General features: G+C 28.1%; 1 protein-coding gene across 1 annotated transcript in view; it reads right to left on the minus strand.

The window, feature by feature from the left end:
- LOC111622333 (serine/threonine-protein kinase ULK2-like) overlaps positions 1–19,054 on the minus strand; it is a 66,251-nt gene that overhangs the window by 35,964 nt on the left and 11,233 nt on the right. Inside the window, exons 7-13 of the mRNA XM_023364694.1 lie at positions 18,808–18,866; positions 14,931–15,013; positions 12,147–12,191; positions 8,283–8,479; positions 6,987–7,026; positions 4,933–4,990; positions 566–884 (exon numbers count right to left, since the gene is read on the minus strand). Of these exons, the coding sequence (XP_023220462.1) occupies positions 566–884; positions 4,933–4,990; positions 6,987–7,026; positions 8,283–8,479; positions 12,147–12,191; positions 14,931–15,013; positions 18,808–18,866 (801 nt within the window). The remainder of the gene's footprint in view (positions 1–565; positions 885–4,932; positions 4,991–6,986; positions 7,027–8,282; positions 8,480–12,146; positions 12,192–14,930; positions 15,014–18,807; positions 18,867–19,054) is intronic.

Consider the following 19,054-nt stretch of genomic DNA (forward strand, 5'->3'; position numbering starts at 1 on the left):
GGGGGGGTCGGAAATCGCAATAAAATTTTGAATTTTTTAAAAATATTTAAAAATTTCTGTGTCGCTTATAGTCACCCTACTTTAAACCCTTGTCCTCCCGAGACGTCTATGAGAATGTCCCGGGAAATCCGACTCCAGCTGTGTTCAAGGTCACCCAGCTGTGTAAACAATGACTCATCGGTGTTAAATTTCACAGAAAGGCAAAACAAAGGAAAATAAAATTTGAAGGTTTTTCTTCAAAATTAACGCATTTCTTTCGTTTATTTTCAGTTTTAAGTATTTTTAATGTATTTTAATATTAATCTTATATCAATTTAATTAATGATCGGGAATGAAGGGGTTAATTTGTTATGTTGTACTAACTCCAGCTTTATGTAATACTTTGTAACAAACTAAGATTCAAACAATAAAGAATTGAATTTATTTACATGCATATTTATTTACCCATTATACCCTTGAGTCAATGCCAATTCTATCAGCTTTTATACATAAATTAACTAAATTTTTATATTGATTTGTTTTTTAAATTTTTATATTTATTCAATTAAGAGATGTTTAAGCTTACTTTTGATGTTACTGGTGAGCATACAGGAGAATTCAATTGAGGGTCAAATGTAGCTTGTGACTTTCCACTTAGGGATTTAAGTGATGATCCTGAATCTTGTAAACTGCGTTGAATTTGATCATAAGCTTCTCTTTGTGAAGGAACAGGAATGGGTTCTGAACGTGGATATGATGATTGCACTTTACTAGGTGATACAGACACAGGCAATGTATCTGGTCTTATAAAAAACTTCAAGTGATTATTTGTTGTATTACTTGGAGCAGAAATAGTATCTGAAGCATCATTTAAACCACCATTTGAAAGTACGTTCTTTGATGAGCTATATTTTGAATAGAAGGAAAAAGTTTAATCTTATTAAATTTATATTAAAATATAATCATATCAAATATATATTAAAAATTACAAATTATATTGTAAAGTTAATAAATGCAGTGATAAATATTAGATATTAATATTAAAAAAATTTATTTTTTACTTAGAATATTTTATGAAATAATTCCTAAAACTTGATTTTGTAATATGATAACTACAAGAAAAAGTTTCAAATGGAAAAGATGCCATCATCAAAATAAAATTTGTAGAGTTTTAAATATAAATTACAAGAATTTATTATTCTCAGTTTTATCATCATATAAATTTAAATGACAACAAAACTGAAAAAATTATTACATACTGTAATGGTCTGAATTTTGACAAAAATCAATTGTTGTCATACTTGTTCAATAATTGTTGTCATTACTACCTGAGAGAATCTCCACTTACACTTTCTCGACGGCAAAAATGACACATTCCCATAACCTGCTGACCTCTTGGCTGGGCAATATCATGCTTATAGCATAATTAATGGCCAAAGAGTCAATTGCCATTTAGTTCTCCCTGACTCAACAAGTTGCCATTCAGTTCTTCCTGAGATAAAAAGTCACCGGATGATCCCAAAGGATAGTCATCATCAGAGCTTCTAATCTGTTAGCCAGTTCAGGACCTCCTATATTACCTTAACCTTGCCCATTCTCCATACAAAGACTCCTCCAGCAACGGATATCACCTATCCCACTAGCAGATATTGCCAAATCTCCAAGTTGTCTAATTTCAAACTGTCCGCACAACAACCCTACTTTAGATGAACTTCGTAGTTGAAACGCGACAACCAGATCCTTCAACTACAGGTATTTATCGCCACACAAACCTCATGTAAACTCTCTCTCTCATGACCTCCTACCATGTTTAGGTCAGTTATTTCAATATAGTACAATGTATATATCATCTAATTCTTTTTCCTTTACAAATAAATGATGGTTTAGTTAACCTAGTCTCTGCGTTCATCCCTTCCTGCTTGCTAACTCACAGTCTCCAACCCAAATCTGATTGCTCATTCATGCGACCACTCGTGTGACCTATTTTCTAATCAAACAGCCGTGACAGCTTCCGTGTCAAGTGGGATATGGTGGTGTCAGTCATGACAGGGCACCAAAGAGGTGCTGACCCTCTAGTCACAATACTATGTAGTTGTTAAACTACACAATACACAATAAAATTTTATTTTTAAAAATACAAAAAATTAATTATATTAATGAGATTAATAAAATTATAGCACTGCATCTCAATAAGATATTATGATAAAAAAATGCATACTGATACATGCCAGATTGATCATACTATTAGAAAGCAAAAAGGGAGAAAAAATTCACTTAGAATAATATTCCTTAGATCAAGAGTTTAACATTGTTGTTTTTGGATATGTTTTATATAAAATATAACTTTAATATATACTGATTTATTAAAAACAAAATATATTAAAGCACACTCTTTTTTTTTTTATAATAGAGAGGTTGCGACCGATGTTTTCAATGTGGAAATAGGTACGTTGGACATTCAGAAGTTTGACAATGGCGTTTAAAATGTCAGTGGAATCAAGCTCAATGTTCCAAATGCCATTGTTAAAATTCTAGACTCACAAGAAGGCAGCGCTGAATGTCTGACGTACCCATTTTCGCATTGAAAATGTCAGCCACAACCTCTATATTGTCTACTTGGACCGTGTTTATAAATAGGACTTATTATTCTGGTGTAGTTTCTGATTAGCAAAGAGAGGAAGTCTTAATCAAAATAGCTTTACAGTAGAGCGTCGTTTATCTGAAAGCTGGTTATCCGAAATGTCTGTTATCCGAAAGCATTCCAGTCAGCAAATTTAAATTTTCGCTAGTGCTGTGGCGCTGCAATCTTCGGCTATTTCTCAGGCTACTCAAATATTTTACGTTTTTGATACTAAATTAACATCTGAAGTATAATTTTTTATTGTTTTTATATTTTTCAATATATTTATTCTGTTTGTACAAAATAAAAAAATAATTTTTAACGATACAATAGTCTTTGTTAGGCTTAACATAGACGAAAATTCAACGCGAAGCGACACGCAACAGAGAGAAATTTCAACATGGGATAAATTAATATATTTTTTCGTACATGATTCGTTATCCGAAAAATAAGTTATCCGAACCACCCCAGTCCCCAATTGATTCGGATAAACGACGCTCTACTGTATTTTCACTTGTTTTTGATCTTAGGCCCCTCTTCAGCAAGTTTACAATATTCTATAACAATTGTATAAATACATTTAAACAGTGATATTAGGTGCAACAATATTTGAGATAAGATACCCTGTTTTTTTGGATGCTTTATGTCAGTATTAGTGTTGTATTAATATTGGACAGTAAAGAAGTAAGTAATTTTTATCTTATCTCAAATATTGTTTCTAAATAAATAATATTTTAATAAAATTATAAAAATAATACGTTAAAAATTTTGTTTAAATGTTAAAGTAAATATTATTTCGTATTAAAATTAAAATTTAGTTTATTCCAAATTAACATGAACAGTAATTTCCACAAAAAGTTTACATGAATATTGTATTTGTGCAAATATATTCCATACATATACTTTACAAGCATTTACTTTTATATTGGGTTGGCCAAAAAGTTTGTTTGGATTTTTCTGTAAGATGGCCATAATGTTTGGTTGTCTAACTTCATTCAAAGCAATTTTGTTAGATTGTACTGTGACATCTGTCATAGCATGCATTAAAAAAAAAATAAAACTTATCAAACTTGGTGAATTTAAGTGTAGCTACTAAAATAGCTACACAAAAATTTGAAGGTGGAAGAAGAAAATGATGTTTTCAGCATATTTTGTTTTTTATTCAAAAAAGGTAAAAATGCAACTAAAACACAAAATAAGGTTTGTGCAGTGTATGGAGATGATGTTGTGACTGTCAAACATGTAAAAAATGGTTTGTGAAAGTTTTATGCTAGAGATTTCTCACTGGACAGTGCTCTATGTAGACTAGCTGAAGTTGATAGCAATCAAATTGAGACATTGAGGATAATAAATGTTATTGTACATAATGCAGGAGATAGCTGGCATACTCAAAATATCTAAATTAAGCATTGAAAATCATTTGCACTAGCCTGGTTATATTAATTGCTTTAATGTTTGAGTTAAACATAAGTTACCTTGTTGACTATATTTCCACATGCAATTCTCTACGTAAAAAAAATGAAAACATTCCATTTTTATAACAAATTGTAACAGGTAATGAAAAATGGATACTTTAGAATAATGTGGAATGGAAAAAACTGGGGCAAGCAAAATAAACCACCACCAACCACACTAAAGGCCAGTCTTCATGCAAAGGTGATGTGTTTATGATGGGATTGGAAGAGTCCTCTATTACAGTAACAGTTCCTTCTGGAAATCCAGACAATTAATTCCAACAAGTACTTTTCCCAATAAAACCAACTGAAAGCAGCACTCAATAAAAAGTGATCAGAATCAGTCAACAAGAAAAGCATAACTTTTCATCAGAATGATGCAAGACCACATGTTTCTTTGATGACCAGGAAAAAACTTGCAGATTGGCTGAGAAGTTCTGATTCATCTGAAGTTTCACCAGACATTGCACCTTTTGGATTTTCAGTTATTTTGCTTTTTTACAAAATTCTCTTAATGGGAAAAATTTCAATTCCCTGGAAGACTGTAAAGCCATCTGGAACAGTTCTTTGCTCAAGAAGATAAAAAGTTTTGGGAAAAGGAATTATGAAATTGCCTGAAAAACGGCAGAAGGTAGTAAAACAAAATGGTGAATACATTGTTCAATAAAGTTATTGGTGGAAAATGTCTCTTTCATTTTTACTTAAAAACTGAATGAACTTTACAACCCAATATTTCCTGGATTGTTCAAAATTTGTGAAATTATACAATAGATGATAATATACTAAATAAAAATTCAAGTATCAATTGTAATAACCATTTCTACATATATTTCCTTCAATTTCTCTGATATCTCATTTAATAAAAACAGTTCAACTTACTTATTTTCAGATGACTGCCATTTACTACTTGTAGATTTTCCCATCTTGTTGATGTCAACTGTAAAATTATAAATATATTTAAAATAATAATATAAAAATAGTTTTTTTTTCAAAAGATTAGTTTTAAAAAAATAATAAGATTAATATCAAAATTCATATTTATTTTCAAAATCTGTAAATGCAAAATAGTAAATTTTAATAATATTTTTATCATAACACTTTTCCAGAAAATATAGTAAAAACTTTAAACTCATCAAACACTGGATTCAATGTTGAAAAAAAAATTTTTCTGTAAAATTTGTANTGTATGCATTATAACAATTGGGCACAGGTTCTGGTCCTGTAATAAATTATAATGAATAAAAAAAGAATACACTAGATGTTTTGTGAGAAAAAAAAATGCACTGTATATCAGAAGAAACTTATTTACAACTAAAAAGGGACTGAAAACAGAGTTCAACAATGTTCAACTTCTCTGTTTTGCATGCAAGACATTTTTAGAAATGGTGGAAAGAGTAAAAATATATATTGTTACTCTTTCCACCCTGTGGGCACTAAGAGAACCTTTTTTCCAAGCCATCATGGGTTTGGCCATGCCTGGTTGATAAGCCCACCATATCTGGGATTGTCTGCCTTGATTTGATCCATGTTCTCTAGAGTGGTAAGTTTACATCTTAACAACCTTAGCCATGTTAACCATATAATTTGGAAAATGTAGCATTAATAGTTTTATTTTAAAATATATAAATATTTTATTCTTTTCAATTAAAAAATAACTGTAGTATTTGAAAGAACTCCAAATACTTTAAGTGTAGACTTTAAAGAATTTTATTTTTCAGTTGCAAATAAGTATTCAAGATTTACTAAATTATTTTTGAAAATTTCACTTTTTAAATTTTATGAATAAATTCATAAATACACATTTACAATTTCCTAACATTAATGCATCTAGATTATGTAAAACATAATTTCTGAAATTTCTATATATTAAACACTATCTTTATATGCATTATTATGTTTTACATCAGGGGTGTCCAACCCATGGCCTGTGGGCCGCATGCGGCCCAAGGCAAGTTCCAATGTGGCCCAATAAACGTGTAAACAAAACCGACAAATTTTTATTATATTTATTTATTTAAATGACACAAATTCAAAAAAGATGTTTCACAAAGCTGTAAACCTTTATACATATTTTACTTTTGAGCTCAGGGGTGTCCAACCCATGGCCTGTGGGCCACATGTGGCCCAAGGCAAGTTCCAATGCGGCCCAATAAACTTGTAAACAAAACCGACAAATTTTTTAATTTAATTTTATTTATTTATTTCAATGGCATAAACTAAAAAAAAGTTCCACAAAGCTGTAAACCTATATATATATTTTATTTTTGAGTGGAAAGGAAATATTTCCAAATACCTGGAAATGTATGAATGAGGAAGGAATACTAAATAACGCTAAAGTTGAGACTCAAAGAATTATAGACCCAAATTCGGGGAAAGGAGAGAAAGACCAAAAGATAAAAAGTAGTGANAGACCCAAATAAAACAAATATTTGTGTTTTTCAAATAAATTTTTGTTTGTCTCCTTTATAATAAATAAATTTATCTATTTCTAGTAGAAATTAAAAGTGTCTATAGAAGTAATTTTTTAAAATATCCTTTTTCATAATAAAGTTTTAATACTTATTACTATAATCTAGACATGTAAAATCTAGACAGGATTGAGCCACAATAAACTTGTGGCCCAGAACTCCATGGCTTCTTCCAATGTGGTCCAGAGAAACAGAAAGGTTGGTCACCCCTGTTTTACATAATATATCATCATACTAAATCATATAAAAATTAAAGCTAAAATTTGTTATAAATTTCTTTTCTGTATAATTTTGAATTGCTGTGAAGTATGTAATATTTTTTAAATCAAGAATTACTTTGCCTTCTTGATTGATCAATATTTGATAAAAGAATTAAAAATAATGAAAAAACTAAATTAGTTAATCAGTTACTGTAAAATAAAGTTACCAAAATTATTTGATAATATTTATTTTTCAAATACTTACTTGAATCATCTGGAAGACTACATGGTACAATAACAAAATCCTATAAAAAAATCACCACTATTAAGATAAACCTTAAATTCAATTCTCAAATTTTAGCAATATAACAAAGTCATTAAAAGAATATTTTCAATAAGTATATATTAAATCAAATTTTCAAGTAAATATTGGATTACCATATGATACTATCAAATTTCCTATAAATTTTTCATATGAAAATAATATCAAATGTGTAAACTGTTTACTGTTGTATCTGAAGATATTATTGGCTCTATGACATCAAACATCTTATGTTATTAGTTGAACATGTGCAATATTGGTTTAACCACATTGCACATGTTCAATTAATTACACAAGTAAGGACTAATCAATACAAGTAAGAACTTCAAATTATACAAATATAGTGAAAAGTGTTTTTATTAACTTGATTCAAAACTATAAAAGTATAATTGTAAATATATGAAGTTGATAATGTTACAATTAAATGAAAAGAAAAAACATTGCAAAACTTACATTTGATTTTAAATTCACAACTATAATTCAAAACTTTATATTTGTTTTGTCTGAATGGTAAATAGTTTTTATGGTCTTATATTTTAAATACACTCAGTATACAAAAATTTAGCATCAAATTTATCATCTTGATTTTAACTTAATTTAAAATTAAGAAGCTGTTAGAAGCATTAATGTTACAAAATCAGATCTTTAAAATAACAATCAATTTAATGCTTCCTTAGCATTAACATAGTTTTATGAAACACTTTCAGCTGTTAAATTTTAATGAAGGTTGATGAAAATGACCAGATGTTAATTAAGTATTATAATAATTTATATTACATAACATCATGTGAGATATTTCTAAATACATCAATAGAATTCTACAGTATTCATTTTCAGTATAAGTTAATGCACTCATTGCCATAAAAATTAGCACACCAAGAAGTTGTTGAAATTGACAAAATTGTACATGTGTGAGCGTAACAGTGGTACAAGTAAGTGATTACAAAATAAAAGCAAAAGGACCATTTATTGCAGGAAAAACTAGAAATGAAAGGAAGTTCTAGTACCCTATTGGACCACCTCCAGCATGAATATACGACAAGAAATATACTTTTCCAACAAATTTTTAAATTTTACTTCACACTGATCTGTCAGAAAGTAATTTGAATAATGTAACAAGTAAAAATTTTGAAACACTTTTTTATTTATATACTGCTTTGGAATTTTGGAAAATTTTTCTTTCAATGGTGAGAATGGTTAATTATTATTAATGTAATTAGTTAATATTAATACACTTACCTGATCATCTATAGATGATAATGGACTTTTCTCATTATTATTTAGTTTACCAATAGTTGTTGATGATTGTGATAAATCATTATCTCGAGACCAATTTGATGGAATAGTACCTGAAAATGGTAAACCATTGGATGTATAACTTGTAAGTGGAGAATCTGTGTATGCATTATAACAATTGGGCACAGGTTCTGGTGAGCCTATACATATAAAAAATTTAGATGAAAGCTTATAATTTAATAAATAAATGAATTAAGGTTAAATAATAACACATCTAAAATTTATTAATTTTTTTATTTCATAATTAAAAAATACTCATGTAAATTTACACATCATATATTTATACTAAAATTAGATGGAGAAATATCAGTACATTATTAATAGTCTGTATTCTAGAAGTAAAATCAGCAGCAATGTTTTAATTTCATCAGAATGAATATCATCATCCTAACTTTTAAATGACACCTTTTAGTCTATTTAATTTTAGGTAATTTTATATTATTTTCAACTTTGTTTTGTTCAAAATTTATCAAATTAATTATGAAAATTAAACTAAAATAATTTTCTAACAAAGAAACATAATAAAACAATATACAATGTTAAAAATATTTTGAATAAAAATCAACAAAATTTAAAAGGTCAAATAATGCTGCATTATTTTTCTCCACTTACACTGAGACTTAAAGAATTGAGTTTTAAGTCATAATTCAGAAATTCATGATTAAAACAATTTTTTATTAACTAAAATTAGAAGATATTATTAATTAATATTAATTATTATTATAAATTCATTTTATATATATATTTCTATCAATCTAATTAACTTTTGCATTTAAGATAATTGTATCTATTATGTCAGAATTTTACTTCTTAATATAGGGTATAATAGAAAAGGTGGTCACAACTTTAAGAGGTGATAGAACATGTCAAAAGTAACAATTGTCATAATACAATGAATGGTGGAAAGTGAAATGTAAATGTGAAAACACAGTACATAGAACATGGAAAATAAAAAGTTATTTTAATCATGGATATTTACAAAAAATAATGTTTTATATTTACAAAAACTGTCCAAATGAATGACCACCAACTGCAGTACATGCATCACAATGGTGACAGAGTGATTGGCATACACTTTGTAAGATACCCATAAACTTTTGTAAAACTTTGTAAAAAAAAAAAAAAGCATATTGGTAAACTCTCTCTTTCATGTGATCAGAGAAATGGATGTATTGTTCCATTTGATTAGAGAAAATAAATACATTATTGACCAAATTGTATGCTTAGTGTGGCTGTATGCAATAGTATAATTTTCACTTAGTCATAGTTTTAGATTACTTCATTCTTTGTTCTTACTTATTTCTAGAACTTTCTATTCTTACTCTATTCTCTTGGATGATGAGAGCCAATTCATGGAACCATGTGAACAAAGAGGGGCACGTTGGAACAAAAGAGGACCTTTTCTCTGCTGGTCTTCATAAAGTAAGGATGAAGATAATGATGCTGAGTGCCATCAAGTATCACCGAGATGGGTGAAACTGAACTGGCATGAGAAGGATCAATGAACTTATTGAAGTGATAACACAGTGAGTCTCAAATCTAGGAAAAATAATGACGATGACTCAAAATCAGTCAAGTGAGTTCCATGTGGCCACTCACAAAAGTTGTGTAATGTTTGTACATCCTGAGTATTCAATTCTGTTCTATCCTATCTTGCTATTTCTTCCCTACCCTTTCGAACTTCCTTCTTCTTTAGTATAAGTCAGTTTTAAGAATTAGTTATAGCTTATCCGAGCTCAATTCTTTGTATATCTCATGATATTTTGTCTTAGTTCTGTCAACATTTTGATTTTTTTTTGGTGACACCATGTTACTGTTCATTGTTTTTGAGTTGGAATCCTTAAGAACCTGCATCTTTTCTGTAAAAATAAATAAATACTTTGTTCCCCCATCTGCTGTGCATGGCTCTTTATTTAGTGATTTGCCTTCATTGGCTAACAGTATTCTCATCTCTAACTTCACAATAGCCACTCTGTCAGGACCCACATAATGTTCACCTTTCAAAAAAGACATTAAAAAAAAATTTTAAATGACATCCACATAGGCCAACTGCTTGAGCCTGACCAAAAATTGTTCCATAATAAAAGAGGTGGACCTTCTGCACACATAATGAATAATCAATGATTTTTGTTATGTTTACAATGTATTTGATAATTATTTTCTTTCATGTACTAACAGATTTTCAAAAATGTTTTTAACTTTTCAGTTTTTGATAATCATCCAATTTCCGATTACAAATTACTTCTAGCAGAAAAATTTTATTTGACATTTTAATTTTTGAATTTCTTGACAGATTCTTGATTTAAACATTGTTGAAATTTAACTAAGTAAAGTGTTATTTCTTTTCTTGGATGTTTCTGTCTATATTTTATTATAGTTAATATAAATTAAGCAATAGTGTATTTAATAGTTCTACTGCTAACATGTAATTATCCATTTAAGCTCTGAAATCTCTGAAGAAATGACACTAAGAAATAAACATTAATAAAGTAACTATTTTAATTATGATAACCAAATTTTCAGACATTTCCATACAGTTCTTTATTTTTTACCTTTAACTGTACAAAATCTTTAGCTGTTATAGGAATAAATATTGTATAGCAGAAGATAATATGAGATAAAAACATGAATTTTAGAAAATATCAGATTCTTAAATCTATGATCTAGGTCAGGGGTAATGAACCTATGGCATGTGTGCCCAAAGTGGCACGTAAGAAGAAATCATCTGGCATGTAATGTATTATATTATTTTTATTTATCATCTAGCTTTTTCAATCATCCTTTTGGTTTATCACCTGATCATTCTTTTTTCAATCAACTTTTTTACATTTATTCTAATTTAATCTTATTAGTTTAATTTTTTAAATATCATTATTCGAAATTTAAAACTTTGGCATGCATAAACATCTTTGAAGCTAAGTATGCTTACTGTATGGCATGTGGGCTTAAAAAGTTTGCCATTTCTGATCTAGGTTCTCTTACATAAATTTATAACAAATAACTTTATGAAAAATTAATAAAAATTTGTATATTAAGGACATTAACATGCAGTATTTTAACCTAATCTTAGTAAAATTTGAAATCTGAGTTGATTTGTTACGTATGAAGTAGATAAGTCCTTCAGAATAAATACTAATTAAGCTAAAATTTAAAAAATAAATGTTAACACTAATAATTCATTCATGTTTATTCTTATGATGTATATACAGTTTGAATTATATGATATTATACAGAGGAAGTTAATAAAAAAAGAAACCAGCAACGAGTTGCTCAACTTTCCCAGGCAACTTTTAAAATTTTAATGGCGTCATCTCTTATCATATTATATTAAAAAACTATTTATATTTTTAACGACAAAAAGCTTAATTTTTAGAATAGGGATAAGTTTTNTGCATTTTGATTATTACAGAAATTTATATTTACAATATTTTTCTTTTTGTAATTACAATGTAATATACTGTAATTAAGAAAAGAAAAATAATTCAAAGAAATTAAGTATGAAAAAATATTTATGCAAATTAACATTTATTTTTAGAATTTGTGAAACAGTGCCTCAGAAAATAAAATCTGATATTTGAAACATTTTCCTCCTGTTTGTACAGATGATTTCTTTTCAGAAAACTTGGACAACATTGTTTATCTATTCATGTATTTATGAATAAATGCTCAATGTTGTTCGAGTTTTCTATATTATGATATAAATAAAACAATACTAGTCTTTCTAGTATCTTTTCCCTAATCTAGTCTTTTATTTTTTGTTTCTTATCAATATAAATCACATAATTATTTCATAAATGTAATACTTACTCAATTTAGTTGTTAATTTTAAGAAAGGATGGTTAAAAAATTCATCTGAAAAATAAATGTAAAATTTATAATTTTGTCATTTAATAAATTAGATATGATATAATATTAATCTACAAATTATATCATAAATAGTTTTTAATATTTATATTAATGATATAATAATCTCAAAGTAAGATATTTTTATTATTTAATATCAAAATGGAAAATTCAAAATAATAATTAAATATTAAAAACTAAACATATTTATTTTTTCAAATTTTGCTTTCATTCATGTCAGATCTTTAAATAAAAAACTGTTAGGAATGCTATTGTGAGGATCGTAGGTCTGATTTTACACAAATTTCAGAAAATTCATAAGCCTATTTCTCCATTGCAATCGTAAAAAAACATCGCACAGGAAACGGATTGAATGACACCCTTTACTATCAACAACTGGGAGAGAACTAAACAACCCAGTGTTAAAGGAGGAGAAAGTCGATAGTCGACTTGTGAATAGAAGGAAGCATACAAGTTTAGGACCAAATATGGTCATGACAGTTGCATGTGACATAGCATCATCAAATGAGACCCTGACCTCACACCTGCAGATTTGTTGCCAAACAGTCAAAGTGCCCACCAGTGGCCAAGTGGTCTTTGTACTCTGAACACTGGGAGTTTGATCATGTGTTTGTGCCTTGCTTGGATGGGCTGGCCATGTGACGTTTTCTGGGTTTTCTCCATGTCTGTAATGCCTAAATAAGGACCAGTTTTCCTTAAAAGACCTCTCGGAAGGCATCCCCCTAGGCAGATCGCCCAAATGTTGCGTTGCCATAATTTAACAAACAAACAAACCAAATAGTCAATCACCTGATCATTTTCCCAAGCTAAATTGATAAAAGAGAGGCGAGAACTCAAGTCAGGGTGGACTACATTGGACGCCATACACATGCCATACATCTCCAGCCACCCTGTTCCAGTGGATATCTTCAGAACATCATAGCCAGTTCAACATATCCCAAGATGCCATACAGAACAAATTCCTTCCAAGACTCCCTCCTCGCTATTATCATAGAAGATGACGGCTTGAATTGCCTTATAAGAAAAGAAAACATCAATCACAGTTACCCTCCACAAAGACAGAGAAACACATCTCTCTCTGAGGTATTTTTGTAAACTCTCTCTCAAGAGCGAATAGCAGATAGAATGCAAACAGAGTGTATAGATATTTAGTCATGTTGCCTTAGATGTATATTCCGTATTTCTGTGTATGCTTATAAGTTTAATATAAACATCTAAATCTATTTTTATTTGTTAACCTGGCTACTTGTCTATCAAACCTTGGACACTTATTAACTTACTCACTGATTTCCCCACTCGATAATTTAAGGCCCTCCTATTTCAAGCCATCCAGTGACCCTGAGATGGGTTTTACCAACCTGAGGCCAATCAAGGGTTAGGTTAATCGTGGCTAATCTCACACTATTATAAAAAATACTAAAAGATCATATAATTGTATAAATAATGTTTCCTAAATTAATATGTATTACTAAATTTTTAAGAAATTGTACAAATTCAAAATAAAAAGAATTTTAATGACTTAATATTAATTTATTTCATTTATGCAAAACAAGTCATTACTATCAATAATACCACACAGAACAATCAATTTGTTAGATTTTTAAAATTTTTGATGATAATCTATCACAATCAAATTCACCTTTTTACTCTTTACAACAGATTTTATTTATTAGTTATTATTCTGAATATCTTTTCACTATGGATAATCAATCAAAATCCTACTTTAATATATTATTATGCATAAAATACAAACCTTCAAAATGATGGTAGATAAAGTATGATATGAATAAAAAAAAGAGATAAAGAGAAAGAGATAATTGATACATACATATTGAACATTTACCCTAACAAGTTAATTTGGAAATGGTTAAAAAAACTTATATGTTTTAGAAAATAAGCATACATTGGATAATAACAAGAACAAAACAAGAACAAAACAGACATCTGTCTACTGAGAATTTAAATTTTATTAGTTCAACATGATTCAATTTCCTTTTGAGCTTTTAAACTTTGAGCATCTATATTCATGTATATGTATTTTGTTGTAATGTCTGAACAATTCTATACATATATATAAAAAGAATTGACATATTAAATTTTTATAATTTCTAGTTCTAAAAATATACATCATCATCATTTACTTCATATTTGAAGAAAAACTTCATTAGTATGAAAATTAATTTCACATTAAAATTTTACAATATTAAATTTTGCATGCAAATAAAATTAATAATAAAAGGTCAACTTATATTCAGATACTAATCTTTTTTATTCCTACTAATTTTTTATGTTGATAATTCCTCTGATTCACAGGATTCTGACATTAACAGAAGTCAAACAGAATTATTCAACAAAAACCAACAATAATCATAAATTAAAATTCATTTTCCTAAATCAGTGTAATTTCACATTTACTGCAGTGAAGGTTTTGATAATGTTAATCTCTTATGTATTGACTGATATTTTTTTGTATGTTCTGTAATGTATGCTTAATATTAAAGAAAATACACATTATTTGAGCTTATGTAAACTATTAAGTTATTAAAATTTCTTTCAATCTTAATTTTTTCTTTTATTAGCTTTATTTCTATTCATTATAAAAACATATTCATATAACCATAACATATAAAAATAATATTCCTTACTCCATAAAAGTATTTTTCTGATAATTAATAAAGTGATTAATTAAAAGTATTTCATAATTTTTAATTTTAAATAAAATTTTACCAAATTCCATTCGATCTTTCGCATTTCTCTTCAACAACCTCAACAGCAAATCTGTTAATGATGATGATGTTCCTGCAGGTATTCTATAATAAAATATGTATATAATTATTACTTATAATTATTCATATTATGGAAAAATTATAAATACTTACATCATAATTGTAATTTACTCAATGCTTACATACATACTGTTTCACAATAAATTTTAACTCTCCTTAAAAATTTTACATTGTTAAATTTGATGAAATATTTAGTAATGATAAGGAAAGTCTTACAAATTTCCTCATAACTGTTCAACAGTAAGATTAATATTTATTACAAAGAAACTTAACTCTCTATAAAATAAGAATGTAAAAGCCTCTGATAATTTATTTGCTTGGTTTTCAATGGAAATGTGTCACATGTAATGAGGTGTGGTTTACACACTGTAAAAAGAGAGAATTTTTCCACTAGCAAATCTGCCATGCAACATCCACATTTGTTTGTGATTTTGTCAATTGTTGACCAAATATATGAATCATAGAGATCAATCCTGATGTCTGACATTACCTTAAAAACAATAGGCCAACAGCCAATTATTATTATAATATTTTTTTCAAATGATTAAGAATTATGTTCTATTAAATGAGTAGGTCTACCTTTCCATAACAGTAATCCTAATAAGTTCTTTGTAATTCAGATTCATCTGGCATAGAACATTTGCCCCACTTTTCCAGGAATTGCCTAAATTCTGGAATTTTTAACTTTTTTCCATATGATATTGGCTATTAAAACATAGTATACATATCTAAACTAAACATTAATATCTTTTGTTCATTTGGTGCAGCTGTGAGTCATAAGTTGTTACCTTTTATAGCATTCTACATTTTCTTTATAAATTTGTGTCAGTATGATATTTTAACTGAAATAGTTGAGGTACCTTTTTGTGGTATGGCTGGCAGAAAATTTTTCTATCTATGGTAAACACTATGTGGGAATTTATTACCCACAATCCTCATTTAGATGATAACAATGCTGCTTCTTTTAGCAGTGTTTAGCTGAATCACACAGAAAAATATCCAGTTAATAATGTCGGATAAGAATACAAAGTGAGTTCAAGAAGTATGCAATGTCTTACAGGCTCAGCTGTCAGTGTGTGTCAAGCTCTCTCTCCTCTCTCTTTTATTATTTATTTGAATATTCCAATCACTATTCACATCATTTGCAAATCCAACCATCTTAACAGTCATTTTCAATTGTCACTTGGGTAATAAAAAACCAAAACACACCAATGCATGCAAAAAAATATGGAAAATATGTTATAAAAATATATTTATGTAATTTAATATATCATATGTCACAACCTGTAAAATATGGAAAAGCATGAAAATAAAACTACCCTGTTTCAGTTCAGCAAGTGACAAGGACTTCAAATATGAAAGTTACACCTCACTCCAAATAAGCAAAAAATTCTTTTTTGCAACATATAAATCAGCTCCCTAATTATGACCAATGTTAAAGTTGAAAAATTTATCCCTGATCATAATGTTGCTTTTGTGTTGCCACTTTGACTTTCAGAAAAGCTAGAAGTAGTATGCTTTTATTAAATGATGTAATATAATTGTTATTAAATTCATGGGACCATAACATACTTTGTATTACATATTAATCAAGCTTGTTAATATTAAAATACTTATCCTAGTCTATAGGACTGCAAACCTATATCACATTAACATGGACTTCACATAAACCAATATTGTAACAACAAAGTTGACTATATTTAGTTACAAAATATTGTAGAATTAAATATTTGTGGCATATCAACAAAATTCCTGTAGTATTCCTATTCTCTTCTAATAAATAAAAATATCTTTTATCTGCTCTTATCTGTATTATAGTGGTTCATACTGGAACTGACATATGATGTTCTCATAACACAAAACAACAATATTGATTCTCATTTTGAAATAAGTTCAACTCAATAAGTTAATAGTGTATAAATCAAAGTGACATTTGGTCATCATTTTTTATTAATAGATAAATCAATAAAATTATTAAAAAAATCATTTATGTTGCAATTATATTTCTGACTTATATTGAGTAAGTATAACCATAGCATAAATTATTTTTTATTCAGTAAATTTCTAATATAAAACAATAAACTCATCACAAATTTTTTATATAAGAAAAAATTTAGTTTGACTTTTATACCTTATTTTATTCAAATGTAAGATAAAAAAATGAAACATTATATAAATTCATTTCTTGAAAACACTATAAATGTTATAAACCAGCCTAGCTTATTTAATAATAAACCATTTAGAATTTATTTATTTATTTTTACACATAATCAGAAGTCCTAAAATACAATTGATATTTGCCCCCAAATGAACAAATTCACAAACATAAATATAAATATAACAAATAAAAGAAAAAACCAACAATTAATTAAAATTAAAATTGTATAATGCGTTTTTACATTTTAATTTGAAACTAGAAAAATTAAGATATAAAAAAAATCATCAAAATTGTTTAAGTTTTCAGCAATACAATAAAAAAAAGACCTTTAAGATATACTCAAATGAAAACTTCAAAGTTCACTTCCACCCTAGCCCAGTTTGCAAGTGAACCTAGTATAACGACCAAATGGGAAGAGGTGAAGATTATTATTCCTATGCATGACAATAGCAAGCTTAGAATAGTTGAAACCATTGAAATATTTGTGCAATCCCTCAAAGAGAGTTGTATCAACAGCAGAGATGCAGACTCGCTCTCCTCCACATGGAAATCACTCTTTGACAACCCCTTAAACTAAATAGACCAACCCACCCTCACATCTTCATTAAATTCATTAAATTTTATGAAGAAATAATCTATTGTTAAATCGAACATCACCTATGCGTACCTCTAAATACCAAGAGAGAGTTTACAAAGATATATATTAATACCTCTGACAGACTATTACATTTGGACCAGTCAATATATAGAGCTTCCTTCTGGTAGGGAGACAGATGATGAGTCAGAGATGGGCTATGCTCTCCTTACGGCTTCCGTGATTCTATATGGCAGAGTCCGTTTATGGCCGCTTGCCTTCTATGACAGTCTGTAGATCTTTAGGGTCATTCCCTTCTATGATTATCTGCTTCTATGCAGGTCTCCTTTCTATGACTGTCTGCTTCTCTGCGGGTCTCCTGTCTATGACCATCTGCTTCTTCTATGGCAGTTTCTTACTATCGTCATCAGTGGCCCTGTGATCGTGATTTCTCTCCTTTTTATTCTAAATTTCCCTCCAATCGGGGTTTAGAATTTGTAACATCTGATGAGATATTCGTTCTGACACATGTGGACAGACATTCATCAGAGATGTGTGATAGCATCTCTCCAAATAAAGTTTTTACTTCCCTTTCCCACAAAATTGATAGAAATGTGTCAATTTTGACATCAATTTAATACTTTGAAAAAACTTCTTATTAAAATAAAATTATTCCATCTCTGGACTCTCACAAATAGGTTCATTATTTCAAATCTAATTAACAAAAATCAATGTAAAAACTTTCCTTAGAGTGGACAGTATTGCAATAGGTCTATAATTACTGGAACTGGTTCCATCTCCCTTTTTATATAACATACAAAAATAAGTGTTGTCAATTATTAGGAAATAAACTATATTTGAACATATGGTTAAAGCTATGTAGCTATGTGCTAACAAATCATAAGTAATACTGGTTAATTTTTTTAAGATGGTAACTGGTATTATTCAATAGATTTGGACCTACTGATGTATTATACACACACACACACATATATATGTAAATCACAATTCATTTTTAATCTACATAATTTATACCAAATAATTAATGTAACATTTTAAGAACTTAGAATTAGGAATATGTATTACCTGGGAACCAAATTTGAATTTTTCTCATAAAATTGTTTGAGTGCTTGAGGAGTTTGTGCCTGAAAATAATAAGTTATAATAAATTTTAAGATGTAAATTAAATTTTAATTCTGAATTATAAAATTAGTTAAATTTTAAAATAAACATTTTTAAATTGATTAATAAAGCAGTTTTTATTTTTCAAAATATAAATATTTTGAAAAATATTTATATTTTGAATTTTTCTAAAACATACTAACTGTACCTT

Source organism: Centruroides sculpturatus, unplaced genomic scaffold, assembly GCF_000671375.1.
Source record: "Centruroides sculpturatus isolate CEXI.00-Female unplaced genomic scaffold, Cexi_2.0 scaffold276, whole genome shotgun sequence".
Taxonomy (NCBI): Eukaryota; Metazoa; Arthropoda; class Arachnida; order Scorpiones; family Buthidae; genus Centruroides; species Centruroides sculpturatus.